The 13,429-nt window shown below is 43.5% G+C and overlaps 1 protein-coding gene across 14 annotated transcripts in view; it reads left to right on the top strand.

The window, feature by feature from the left end:
- Positions 1-13,429, top strand: part of PALM2AKAP2 (PALM2 and AKAP2 fusion) — a 488,418-nt gene that overhangs the window by 462,698 nt on the left and 12,291 nt on the right. For 13 of the 14 annotated variants that reach the window (XM_058302553.1, XM_058302562.1, XM_058302559.1 and 10 more), the window contains one exon: positions 12,189-12,367. The exons of the other annotated variant lie outside the window; for it this stretch is intronic. In XM_058302553.1, coding sequence (XP_058158536.1) covers positions 12,189-12,367 — 179 coding nt within the window. The remainder of the gene's footprint in view (positions 1-12,188; positions 12,368-13,429) is intronic. 14 annotated transcript variants of the gene reach the window in all.

Below are 13,429 nucleotides of genomic sequence, written 5' to 3'. Positions count from 1 at the left end.
AGTCCATATTCTTTCCAGCACCCTCTCCTGCCCTTCTGCTGACCTTGACCCTATGCCCTGGAGGTCCACACAGTATAGTGACAGTCCTACCTCTTCACTTTTTAGTGATTGAACTCAGTCTCCCTCTCCAATCTCTCAGTCCTGAGCCTGGCCTCTTTATTTTCTTGGGTCCTTCTGCCCCTCCTTTCTTGAGTCACCATAGTTCTGGAATCCTGTGCTCGGACTTGCCTGGGTGGATGGATTTGACTCTCAGAGGCCACGAGACAGTGCCTCCCTAGTGACAGGGATGTCCTTTGGCTTTCAGAACTTAACTCCTGATTACAATAGGCAAAATTACTGGCTCAGTATGTGAGACCGAAGTCCACAGACTTGAGCGTTTGGGGAGGAGACAACATAGTCCATGTCAGTGGGCTAGCCTGACTGCACTGGTGAGTTCCTTCTGGAAGTTCACTTCCCAGGAAGAAGCTAAGTTATGAACTCCAGAAATGGGCCTATTTCCTGAAATCTCATGCAAGGAATCAATTTCTTAATTTAAGGATGATCAGGGTTAAGTGTTCATGAACTGAGCACATTTGGCATGGTGAGGTCAAAGTCAATTAAGTTCAGTTGCTGGTGATCACTGAGCTCCATCGCTGATCTCTGTTGCTGGTTTTTGCTCTTTAAGATCAATCTTCTGCCTTGGACCAGGACTTCACTATATTTTATTTACCTGAACTCAGCAAATATGTTCATTTTAAAAATGCATGCCATTTGTAGAGGAATCAGTAAGAAATGGCTCAGTTGAAGCAGTATTTAGCAAGGGTTGACGGTCTAATGCCAGAACCTTCCAAAGTATAGAGCATAACCCTCAAGATTGTCCAGCTTACCCCTGGGCAGATAGAGACTCCAGTCTTTCTGCAGCGCCAAGCCCATGGCCATGGCTTCTGGGTAGTAGGACTTTTTTCACTTCCCTTCTGTCACCTGGTTCAGCTCTTGATCCTAATTGTACCAGGTCTTCTGACCCAGTGGGTCTTGATCTGCTCCCAGTGGGCCCATTCCCAGCTGGAGGCAAGGAGGGTGGGAACCATATGGTGTCCTTGCCTGGCTAGTCCACACTCCAAGTTAGGAGAGAGCCTTCTGGGGAATCTCATCGACCAGTCAGGCTCAGTCACATGCAAGCACTGCTGCATAGTCTTGAGCTGACAAAGAGGAGATGAATCAAAGGACTTAAGTCTTGCCAGGATCCCTGTTCCACGCCTAGGAAGAAATGTGGTCTAATCAAAGCCAGATCTGGGAGCAGGATGTGCCCTGTGACTGCTGGAGTCCAGGGCAGGATATGACTGTTGCCTCTTCCTAGCCGTGGTTACTTGCTGTGTACGTCTCTGAGGAGATTGGCATTTCAGATCTTTGTGAATAAGCTGCTACTTAGTGGGTGGAGGGGTGGGAGTTGGGAGTGTGCCATTAGAGCACCAACAAATACTTTTGTATTTCATATAATGATATTTTCTCATGACCTTGAAGGTAAAATTCAATCTTTTCCCCAAATCTGTGTGCATCTGACATCAAAAGTATTCCCAATCCCTCTTTTTTTTCTTTTTAGGATATACCAGGGATTGAACTCAGAACCTTGTACATGGGAAGCAGGCACTCAACCACTGAGCTACATCTGCTCCCCAGTGAGAGGTGTCTTTTTTTCATTTGTTTGTTTTTTTGGTTGTTTTTTTTAGGAGGTACTGGAGATCGAACCCAGAACCTCATACACGGTGAGTAGGCTCAACCACCTGAGCTACTTCCACTCCTTTCCCAGTCCCTCTTGCTCTAAGTCCCCATTTCTCAAATATAAATTCATCCCTCAGGTAAAATAAACTGAACCAGGAAAATAATATGCCTAAAAGTGATAGTCGGTACTTGATACTCTCGATTCATATCTAAAGTTCACATCCTGACTACACTTCTTTACTTGCTGTAGAACAAGTTCGCCTCTATAAACCTGTTTCCTTGCTAATAAAATGGAAATACAATAGCACCAGCCTCATAAATAAGTTTGGGACAGTGCCCAGTACATAAAATGCTCCCAGTAGGAGTTTATTTCTGTTGTTGTTGCAGTTTACTGTTAGGTTTTCAGAAAAGAATTAGGAAACCTTAGCAGTATTACTTACAAGTTGCTCTATCACAGCTGCTGTAACCCTGAAATAAATGACAGAACATGCATTATAAAATTGCTTTCTTTTCTAAGTTGGGATTTTTTCAGTCACTTCCTTTGAATGAAAGTTTCTTATACAAAACCTGAGTTCAGGAATGAACTATCATAGCTGTGATTTCAAAAACCAAAGAGTGACAAAGTCATTAAGTGTATGGGGTAGCAATAAAATTATGAGTATTACCTTAAAAACATCCCTTTGGGGAGTAATGTTCACACACCCAAGCCACCACACTGGTAGAAATGTGTTTGACAAAAAGGTCTTAAAGGGGAAATTGCAATTCATCCCGATTTTCTTTTCTACTGTTTTAGTTACCTCTCCCCGCCCCCATCATTTCTGGTCTTAAACTCAGCTTCCCTTGGAGAAGCAGAGCTATTTCCTACCAGAGTTTTCATCATCTTCTACTTGCTATCATAGGTTTAGACGCAATATTCAGCAACTCATCCAATACCCTGGATATTAACTAATCATGCGTTAATATTCGGTAGTTTCTCACACTCGTTTCACCAGGCTCGGGGTACTTTGTCATCTCTGAGCTAGGTTTATAATCTGAAGATTTATGTCCTCACGTCCTCCCACCCCTGGGGCCTTCAAAGGAGAAGATGAAAGAATGGGGGACCAACCCTTGGTGTGTGGGTCACAGCTGGAGCCACACAAGGCCACGTACTCCCTTTCTGACAAGCAGGATGTTCTGTTTCACCAAGAGGAAATGAGGTTGAAAATGGGAATCTGAGCTCATTTCTTTCTGGTGACTTGTGAGTCCCTTTGGACATTTGAAGCCACCCCCACCCCTCCCCAGCCCTATGCGAAGAAAGGCGATCATTGAAGGAGGCCCCGGCCAAAGCATGTAATCTGGTGGGTGTTTTTGTTCGGTTTGGTTTGGTTTTTAAATAAGAGTGGGTGATGGCTTTTTCTTTTCTTCTTAGAAATGTAGAAACAAAGGATCTTTGATTTAACATCTCAGACACCATGTAAATAGAGTATAATCATCAAAACCATAATGTTTGACCAAAATTATTTTCTAAACTTTTGAAATCGACATTCTTGGCTTTTTAGAAGCCAGGCCTGTTCCTATAGAAAGAAGATTTGAGCTCTCAGGGAGGGCAGTAGCTCTGTTTTGAGAATGTGCAGCCCTCACTCGGGTTCCCTTGGTGGGAGGAATTGCAGATTCTTCTCTCTGCCCTCTATCAGCACAGCCTGTCAGAGATGCCCCAGGGAGCCCGACCTTGCATGGGAAAATCTGGAAGCACAGCAAGGGATGACTTTCCTTCTCTGGACCAGAAAATGGTATACCTTTTTGTAAATAAGCAAATAGGAGAGCACCTTTTGATGGGGCGTGCAGGGACAGAACCTGGGGTACTTGGAAGGTGCTGAGCAGGTGCATGCCAGAACAATGGAAAATAAACACCAGAGATAACCATCACTGCTTGGGAACTCTAAACAGGGTTTATTGCCTGGGCCAAAGAATTTCGAGGGGCCTGATGGGTCCTGCAACGCAGCAAAAATTCTGCCCTTCGACAAGAATGCAGAAGATTTCCCAGGCCTTTGCATCACGTACATGTAATGAGCTCCAAGTGTCAAACCATGATTGTCTCTGAAGTGTCCACTCTTGGGGGATAAACATTAGAAGTTTATCCAACATTCCAACCAGGACACTGGACCACAGATTTGTGGAGGGAACACAGCTGTAAACCATGCTGGGGGGAGGATAGTTGGTGATTACAGGACGCAGCAGAGGCGTTCCGCCAAGCTGACTTCCCCTGTACTTGACCAGACTGCTGGCCAGAGGTCCAGGGATGGGACCTAGCATCTCCTTTCTCTGGGGACCCATGACAGTCCCTCCTAAGGCATGGACTTCTCATTTTCTCAGAGAGACTGTTCTTCGGCCCCTTTGGAAGCAGATGCTCCAGACCAGCTAAACCAACCTTCTTTCCTTCTACTCATGTGACCTCTAGTGGCTGTAACCAGTAAAATTGCTCCAGGGATGGAATAAGAAGAAAGAAGCAGAAATGTAATGACTGACCACTTCCGTTACAGCAGTCTTTCACTATACATATATAATAATTATACATAATTTAGCCATAATCAACACTGGGCTTGGGTACCAGACCTAACTCTGTGGTTCTTACCAGCTAATGGAATTCGGGATGGCGTGCGCAGACGAGCTTCTGTGGCCTCTCACTTTCATAGGCATCATGACTCCCACCCCGACTCCACCACAGGGCTGTTGAAATGACATGAGGCCTAGAAAAGTTCACTGAGAATGAAATGCACTCATCATTACTTCAAAGCCACTGAGTGTGTGATTCTGTAGACTTAGATTTTTTATTTCATGTGTCATGGTGAAGGCATTCAAACTGTTTCCTCAGATTATTGAAAATTCTGCCCCTATCCACAAGCATTTAATACGTGGCTTCCATGTCATAATATATTTATTTTATTAAAGATTTATTTATTTATTTATTTCTCCCTTTTCCCCTTGTTGTCTGCTCTGTGTCCATTTGCTGTGTGTTCTTCTGTGTCTGCTTGTCTTCTCTTTAGGCGGCACCAGGAACTGATCCTGGGACCTTCCAGAGTGGGATAGAGGTGCTCAAGCTCTTGCGCCATCTCAGCTCCCTGGTCTGCTGAATCTCTTATTGTCTCTCCTCTGTACCTTTTTTGTTGCCTTATCTTGCTTCACCAGCTCTCCACTTGGGCCAGCTGCATGGGCCAGCTTGCCCATGGCTACATGGGCCAGCACTCTGCACGGGCCAGCTTGCCTTCACCAGGAGGCCCTGAGAATCAAACCCTGGACCTCCCATATGGTAGATGGGAGCCCAGTCACTTGAGCCACATCCACTTCCCCATAATATATTTATTGATTCATTCAACAAGCATGAACTCCTACTTTGCGTCATATACCACAGTAGGTGCTAGAGATCCAGCAGTGACAAGGACATTCAAGGTCCTGCCCTAGTGGAGTTGAACTTTAAGTGGATTTAGGAGATTTGTAGATGGTGGGCATGACTCTTTTCCTCAAGTGACGTGACAGCCTAACTGACAAGATATAATCTTAAACAACCTGATATGATACAAGTCAGTGTTGGAAAACAGTTTCACAGAAGTATAAACAAAGAGCTGTGAGGCAGAAGTCCTGCCATGATGTGTGTGAGAGGCAGAAGATAGAGGTACTAAATACAGACTATACTTTCTAGAAGTTTAATGCTGGAAGAGTGGCTGATAGGAGATGATGTGGACACTCAAGAGTTGAATTGGAAAATAATGAGAGACCAAGCTTGCAATTTAGTATCTATTTTTAGTCCTAGAAGAGTTGAGAAAATTATATGCAGAATACTCATGAAATTGTTAATTCTCACTGTCTGCCCAAATTATTCTTTGACATTCCAAATAAATAATAACTAGATTTATTGTGTTTTCTCTGTGCCAGGTACTGTTCTAAAGAGTATCCTCATAAATATTAACTTGGTCTTTCTAACATCTGTATGAGGTTGGTACATCTATTATCATATTCAGATTACAGTTGAGGAAACTGTGATACAAAAACAGTAAGTAGGAAGACAGCAAAATGGCAGCTGAGTAAGTTGCTCCTAGAATCAGCTCCTGCCACAGGGCAGTTAGTAAACACTCAGAGCTAGCTGAGCTAGCTGAAGAACCTGTTTGGGGGCTTCAGGAGGCCAGAAGGGTGTCCTGCAACATCCTTGAAGGAATGGAAGAAGGAGACTGCCCATCTGCAGAGAAGACTCCTAAGTAGAGGCTCCATGCCCAGAGGCCAGTGCCCATCCTCCACTGGAGGCACATGCCACCTTGGGAGCTGTTCTGTGGCTGGAATTGAAAGCTCCACTTCCCAAAAATGGGGGAGGAAGAGACAGTTGGGCACCAACTTCAGCTACTGATGAGTAAATTCAGTGGGCTAAGTATAATCCTGAGAAGAGCTAAAGTTTGAGCCTGTCCAAGTCAAGAGGCCAGGAACCGCCATCTGACCTCCACACCTGGCATGAGGGCAAGCAGGGCTGACTGAGAATCACAGTGCTGGTGGGGACCAGCTTCTTTCCATCCAGGTCAGACTGCAGGTCTAGCCTAAGCCTCAGTGCCACCTCCAACAGAGAGGAAGCTGCAGGGACCTGCACCAGCCTCTCTGGGAAATTGCCAGCCAAGCCGCGGAGGCCGTTGATTATCCTACTCTGGTGGTGCAGGCAACCCCAGAAGCTGTTCTGTGACTGGAATTGGAAGCTCCATTTCCCAAAAACAGGGGAGGAGGAGACAGATGGCTGCTGATTTCAGCTACTGATTGGTGGTAAATTCGGATAGGTAAGTAATAACCCTAGGAACAGCTGGGGTGTGAATTTGTCCAAGTTGGAAAGAGGTCGGTGGCCGCCATTTTGACTCCACCCCCAGCCTGAGGGGAAGCCAGCCTGAACAAATATCACAGTGATAGTAGGAACTGGTTTCTTTCACCCAGATCAGCTTGCAGCCCTAGCTTAGGCTTCAGTCCCATCTCTGGCAGGGAGGAGGCTGGTTAGCTCTGAACCAGTCTATCCAGGTAACTGAGGGTACCTTTGACTGGCACAAAGTAAATAATCCAAAGTCTACGGGGGCAACTGCGTCATCTTGGACTTGCACTGCATAGATTACTGCCCACACCTGTAGCCCTATCCACACCCCAGGCTGAGGAGAAAGAGGCATGACGCTTCATCAGTCTCTCTGGGCAACTACAGTCTAGGCCTGCATGACTTGGATTATTCCATACAACTGCGACTCTGTCCCTACCTCTGAGCAAGGAGAAAGTTGGGAGAAGCTTCATCAGTTCCTGGGGCAATGAGGGCAGCTTGACCTCCACAGTTTATAGCACCAATTATATCCTTGGCTCCTAGTGCACAACCAACAAGGGAGAAAGGGCAGGAAGCCCTAAACTAAAGCGAAAAACGGTACCCAGAATAAATACTCTAGTAATCCAGATGCCAAGACACCAACCAGAAATTACAATCCACACCAAGAAACAGGAAGCTATGGCCGGATTAAAGGAACAAGGTAAGCCTCCAGATGACATAAAGGAGTTGAGATAATTAATCATAGCTGTTCAAACAAATCTCCTTAATAAATTCAGTGAGATGGCTAAAGAGATTATGGACACTGGATGAGCACAAAGAATTTCAAAGCATGTAGAAAAATAGCAGGTCTTACAGGAATGAAAGATACAATAAATGAAATTAAAAAAACATTGGAATCATATAATAGCAGATTTGAAAAGGCAGAAGAAAGGATTGGTAAACTTGAAAAATGGCCTGACAGTGAACATACAAAAGAGCAGATGAAGAAAAGAATGGAAAAAATTGAACAAGGTCTCAGGGAAGTAAGCGACAGCCAGAGATGTGCAAACATACATGTCATGGGTGTCCCAGAAGGAGAAGAGAAGGGAAAAGGGGCAGAAGGAATATGTAAAGAAATAATGTTAGAAAATTTCCCAACCCTATGGAAGAACATGGATATCCATGTCCAAAAAGCACAACGTACTCCCATCTGAAAAAATCCAAATAGACCAACTCCAAGACACATACTTATGTGTCTTGTCAAATGCCAAAGACAGAGAATTCTGAGAATAGCAAGAGAAAAGCAATGCATAACATATAAGGGATACCCAATAAGATTAAGTGCTGATTTCTCACCAGAAACTATGGAGGCAAGAAGACAGTGGTCTGATATATTTAAGATACTATGAGAGAAAAACTTCCAGCCAAGAATTTTATATCCAGCAAGACTGTCTTTCAGAAATGAGGGCGAGATTAGAATAGTCACAACTAAACAGAAACTGAGAGAATTTCTAAGCAAGAGCCCAGATTTTCAGGAAATATCAAAGGGTGTGCCAGAGCCTGAAAAGAAAATACAGGAGAGAGAGGCCTGGAAGAGAATCTAGAAATGAAGATTGTATCAAGAAAAGTAACTAAAAGTGTCAAAAGAGAGGTGAAAATAAAATGACAGATAAAACTCAAATAGTCAGGAATAAACTTAACCAATGTGTAAAACACTTGTATTCAGAAAACTGCAACCCAATGTTAAAAGAAACAAAAAAGTCCTAAATAACTGGACGAACATTCCATGCTCATGGATTCAAAGACTAAATATCATTAAGATGTCAGTTCTACTCAAATTAATATACAGATTCCATGCAACCCTGATAAAAATGCCACCAGCATTTAAAAAAAATATTGAAAACACAATTATCAAATTTATTTGGAAGAGTAAGGGGTCCTGAATAGTTAGAAACATCATAAAAGAAAAAGCAAACCTTCATCTCATCTCTGGACTTTATATCATACTACCAAGCTATAGTGGTAAAAATATCATGGTACTGGCATAAAGACCAAAACATAGACCATGCAACCAAACTGATGGTTCAGAAATATACCCTCACTTGTGTGGTCAAGTGATTTTTGACTAGCCTGTCAAATCCACAAATCTTGGGCAGAATAGTCCATTCAGCAAAATAGTGCTGAAAGAACTGGATATCTATAGCCAAAAGAAGGAAAGAGGACCTCTATCTCACACTTTATCTAAAAATTAACTCAAAATGAATAAAGAACCTAAAAATAAAAACAAGAACCATAAAATTTCCAGAAGAAATTGTGAGAAAATACTTCAAGATCTGGTGGGAGGTGGTGGATTCTTAATGGAGATGAGAGAAGGACTGTAATGGACTACTGATGTTTAATGTATGTAGAAGTTTTAATTAGCTTTACTGTAAAAGTGTGGAAATGTATAGAATGGATGGTAACAAATAGTGAGTAATAGCTTGTTTATAGATGGGGATGTGGCTGAAAATGGTAGTCTAGGGATATAAATGCCAATTGACAGAATGCTAGAGAATAATCTAGGAACTGAATAGCACAGTAAGCCATCAGGTGGATGAGAATTGTGGTTGATGGTACAGATGCAAGAGTGTCCGTTGTGAGCTAGAGCAAATGTACATCACTACTGCAGGGTGTTGAGAACGCACGGGAAAAATGCAACTGGAATCACCTATGAACTGTGGTTAACTGTAATAATATAATATTCTTGCATCTATGCCAAAGATGTACTGTATTGATAGTGGGGCAGGATGGAAAATATGAGCCAAGTGTATGCTATGGACATGGTAACAATCAGATGATATTATCTTATCTGTAACAAATGTTCCACCACAGTGTTGTGTGTTGATAGAGGGGTGTTGCTTGGAAATTCTGCACATGTGCATGACTATTTTATAAGCTTACAACTTCTGTCATAAAAATATATATATTTATAAAATAATAATAGGGTGGGTTGGGGGCAAAACACACCAAATATAAGATAAGGACTATAGTAGTAAGATTTTGACAATATACTTTCATAATTTGTAACAAATATCTCACCATGCAGGTGTTGGTGGAGGGTTGATGTATGGGACCCCTGTATGATGTTATGCATGTTGGCTTTGTAAGTTCACAACCTTTACTATATGCTTAATTATTTATGTAGGTTCATATATAAATGACATAAAGATGATAATAATAGGGAGGACTGGGGGAAAATACTTTGGTTAGAAGTAATGTTTTGACAATACTCTTTAATCATTAGTTAAAAAGGTTTAACAACAATGTAAGGTGTTGGTAGGGTGAGTTGTGAGAGTCCTGTATGATGCTATATATGTTTGTTTTGTAAGTTCACAACTATTACTGTACACCTGCTGTTTATGTATGTATGTGTGTGGGTGATATATTTCAATAAATAAATTAAAAACAAACAAAACAGTAAGTAACTTGTCCAAGGTTCTCTGGCTGCTAAGCAGTAGATTCAAACCCAAGCAGGCTGGCCCCACAGTTTACATGCTTACAAATGTGCTGCAGTGCTTTGCAGTCCTTCATTAAAAAGTCAACCGGCCTCAGAAGAAGGCTGCCTGAAAGACATTGCATGATCCCAGCTGTGAGAGTCACATTTGGAATGAGAGGGAAAGCCCTGGATATCCTCAAAAGGGTATCTGTTGACCCCCTGAGAAGTGACAGGTGGAGTAACCAATCAAAACAGTAAACAGACTTTAAAAAGCCCTGACCTAGGGTCCCACCAGTGTACAATTCACCCAGCAGTGCGCCCACAGTCCATGCCTCGGACCATATACTTTTCTCATTTTCTTGTTTCTCAATAAACTCTACTCCCTTGACTACCCTAGAAAAGGAAAGAAAAAAAAAAATGGAAATTTTTAGAGATACCTACTATGTATATAGAGGTGAAATGACCTGAGGTCTGGAATTGCTTTGAAATATTTCAATAACTGAGAAGGAAAGAAGGGAAAGGAAGGCAAGAGCAAGAATAGTAAAATCTTGATAAATATTTCATCTGAATGATTGGTATAGAGGGATCATCATAGCCTTCTCTAATCTCCATACTAAAAAAATTGAATCCATTTCTGGTGAATTTGGGGACTTTGAAATATTTAATATATTACTGTTAAAATCAAAAGACTTTTAACAGTAAGGTTATATTTTATTAATACAGTTGTGGCTATGCAGATGGAGTACCCTCTTTTTGTATATTAAAACCACTTCCCACCTGATCCCCAAATTTGATGGCCATGTGCTTACTCGATTGAAGGCTTGATCTTCTTCCCAAACATGTGTGATAGAATAGCAAAACGTTTGAGCTAGATGGAACTTCAAAGACACCTTCTTCCGAAATTCTCATTTTACCACTAGACACATTGAAGCTTAAGAGAACTTAAGTGGTCAGTTCAAAATTAATATGAGAGCCTTAAATGATTGTCTGCAGGTAGTCACATGGCTAGTTAATGGAAGAGAAGGAATTAAAACCTATGTTTCCTGACCTCTAGGCCTTTCCAGCTCCCGCCGGAAGGAGCCTGTGCCCAGCAAAGGGCTACAGCAACCACAAAGAAACACTGACTTCATGCTCCACGTGTACTTTTAGCTACATCAGGTCATTGCCAAGTTGGAAGTTTGGAAAGGGTCAAATGGCTTCTCTTAGTGGTTACCAAACTTTTCAACCTAAGTGGCCGCATTCATTTTGTGTGTTTTCTCCACATTCCCTGTTCAGATCCTGGCTGGTCACTCCCAAAGGACATAGTTGTAAACGTCATGACTGTTGTACCCAAAGATACTTACAGGTGCACTGGGGACTCTGTTGTTGTCAAACTCACCTGTTAAAGGGCCCAAAGCCAGAGCCAGGCATTTCCCAAGAGGGTGGAATGCAAGTGGACATGGGAAAAGTTTCTTAGTACCTAGAGTCACCACATCGCCATACAGACTGGATTTCCTCACCCTGAGAATTCCTGGAGGGCCTTTCAAGAGCTGAAGTCTTACCATTCCCAGGGTCAGTGTATACCCGATTTTGTAGCACCAAAGGTGCCTTTGTTGGTTTCACTCATTAGGGTCCTAACCCACATGCTTTTAGGACCCTGGCAGGTAAGGTAAACAAATGGATCCGGCCAATGTAAGACTGTCGTGATCTGGGAAGAAGTCCAGTTCTAACGAAAAGGTTTGACCACACTGTACTGTCCTGGAAAATGTCTGGGCAGGTCAGCTGACAATTGACTATGTCTGAAAGAGCCTGGCAATTAAACCAGGAGACTTGGGAACCATGTCTGGCTCCCTCTGACCTCAGCCTTCCCTTTGCCAAGTCTCAGGTGTCTGCATCTGTAAGAAGTGGGTCTCTAAGGCTCCAAGGCACCACCTCTAAGTCTGTGTCTGGAATAGAAGTGTCTCAAGCATAACAGGTGACAGTGTTGGCTTGGTCTGCCTGACATATATTTGCAAAGTATCTGACCCCTTTCACTGACTTTCTAGAGTGGTTTTCTTGAGGTCTTTGTTGCATGAGTTTGTGACATTATCCTTAAGTGCTTTGATCCCTGTAATAAAATAATCTGCACTTAGCCGTCATTCTAGTACCACTATCGATGTCAGGTTGCTGTTGTCAGTTTTCTCTTCTTTCTGAAAGCAGTCATGAGCAGATGAGCTTAGAAAGGGTGTTCTCTTCGTGTTGTTTCAGGGAAAATAGAGAAAGTCAAACCTCCTCCATCCCCCACAACTGAAGGTCCCAGCTCGCAGCCTGACTTAACCCCCGAAGAGGCTGCCGGATCCCAGCGGCCCAAGAATCTGATGCAGACCCTCATGGAAGACTATGAGACACACAAATCTAAAAGGCGCGAGAGAATGGATGATAGTAGTGTAAGTGTTTCCTTTCCTCTTTCACTTCTCCAAGAGTGAACGTGAGCATGGTTTGTGGTATCCCAGTTCAGGCACGGATATATATCTGGCTGGTATTATGATTCCAAAACCGATTTTGAAATGGGTGGCTTAATGTGCATGGATTGGGGTTGGGTTTTTTTGGCTCATTTCTCCAATATATTGATCATGCACAAGCAGACCCTCTGGCTGCTGAGAATAGTTTCAGCCTCTTGGCAAGGCTGAGGCATGAGATATAGGTGCATTGAAAAGCCAAGAAGAGCCAGGGCTACCTGGGGCAGGAGGATTTCACGGTGCTTCTCACCTGGGACCAGGGAGCTGAGTCCTGCCACCCCTTGGCCTGCCCTGTACAGACTGCCTTTCTCTAGGAGAGCCCTGAGGATGCTCTTTCTTCAAGGTCTACCTGTGGGCAGACCTCTGCTCAACAGGCCAAGTGTGTTTTAGGCTGTTTCCCTGCCCTTGTGGACAGTTTGGTGGGAAAGAGCCATTTAACACGACAGTTAAAGAACCACACGGCCTCCCTGCTATCCCCAACTCAAGCTTTGCCCGAGACTTCTGCATTAAGTAGGAAGGAGGCCATCTGCAATGCCTTTTCACCAGCAGGAGGCTGATGAGCTCTAGCTGAGCCTCTGTAGTCAGGAGACAGGGGAGCAGCCTCAGCGTCTCATGCCAGCCTCCCAGGAGTCTGCGGCCACCCATGTCTTAGGTTTTATTCAGGCTCTCAGCCTCTCCCCTCGATTAAACTTTAGGTCACAAATAGCTTGGGTCGGATGAGCATGCTGCCCAGTGTACCCAGGACAGTTCTTGTGTACTGTTGTCCTGGGAGGGGACCTGGCCTTTGGTGGTGGCCTCAGACATCCCTGGTGCTGGACATCAATGTGGAGGGGCCAGTGGCTCCTTCTCTGAGCCTGGCAGACTTTTTCTGTCCACTAAGTGACTTTTGTCAGCTCTTTGGAGCCCCAGAGATTACCTGGTATTTGTGCATATTGAGTAGCAGGTTCTTTGTGAACTGAATGAGAAGAATTTGTATTGGCTGGACTTCCT

The sequence above is a fragment of the Dasypus novemcinctus genome, chromosome 8, assembly GCF_030445035.2.
Source record: "Dasypus novemcinctus isolate mDasNov1 chromosome 8, mDasNov1.1.hap2, whole genome shotgun sequence".
Taxonomy (NCBI): Eukaryota; Metazoa; Chordata; class Mammalia; order Cingulata; family Dasypodidae; genus Dasypus; species Dasypus novemcinctus.
The sequence above is the reverse complement of the archived record's forward strand: the minus strand, read 5'-3'. Positions and strand labels throughout refer to the sequence as shown.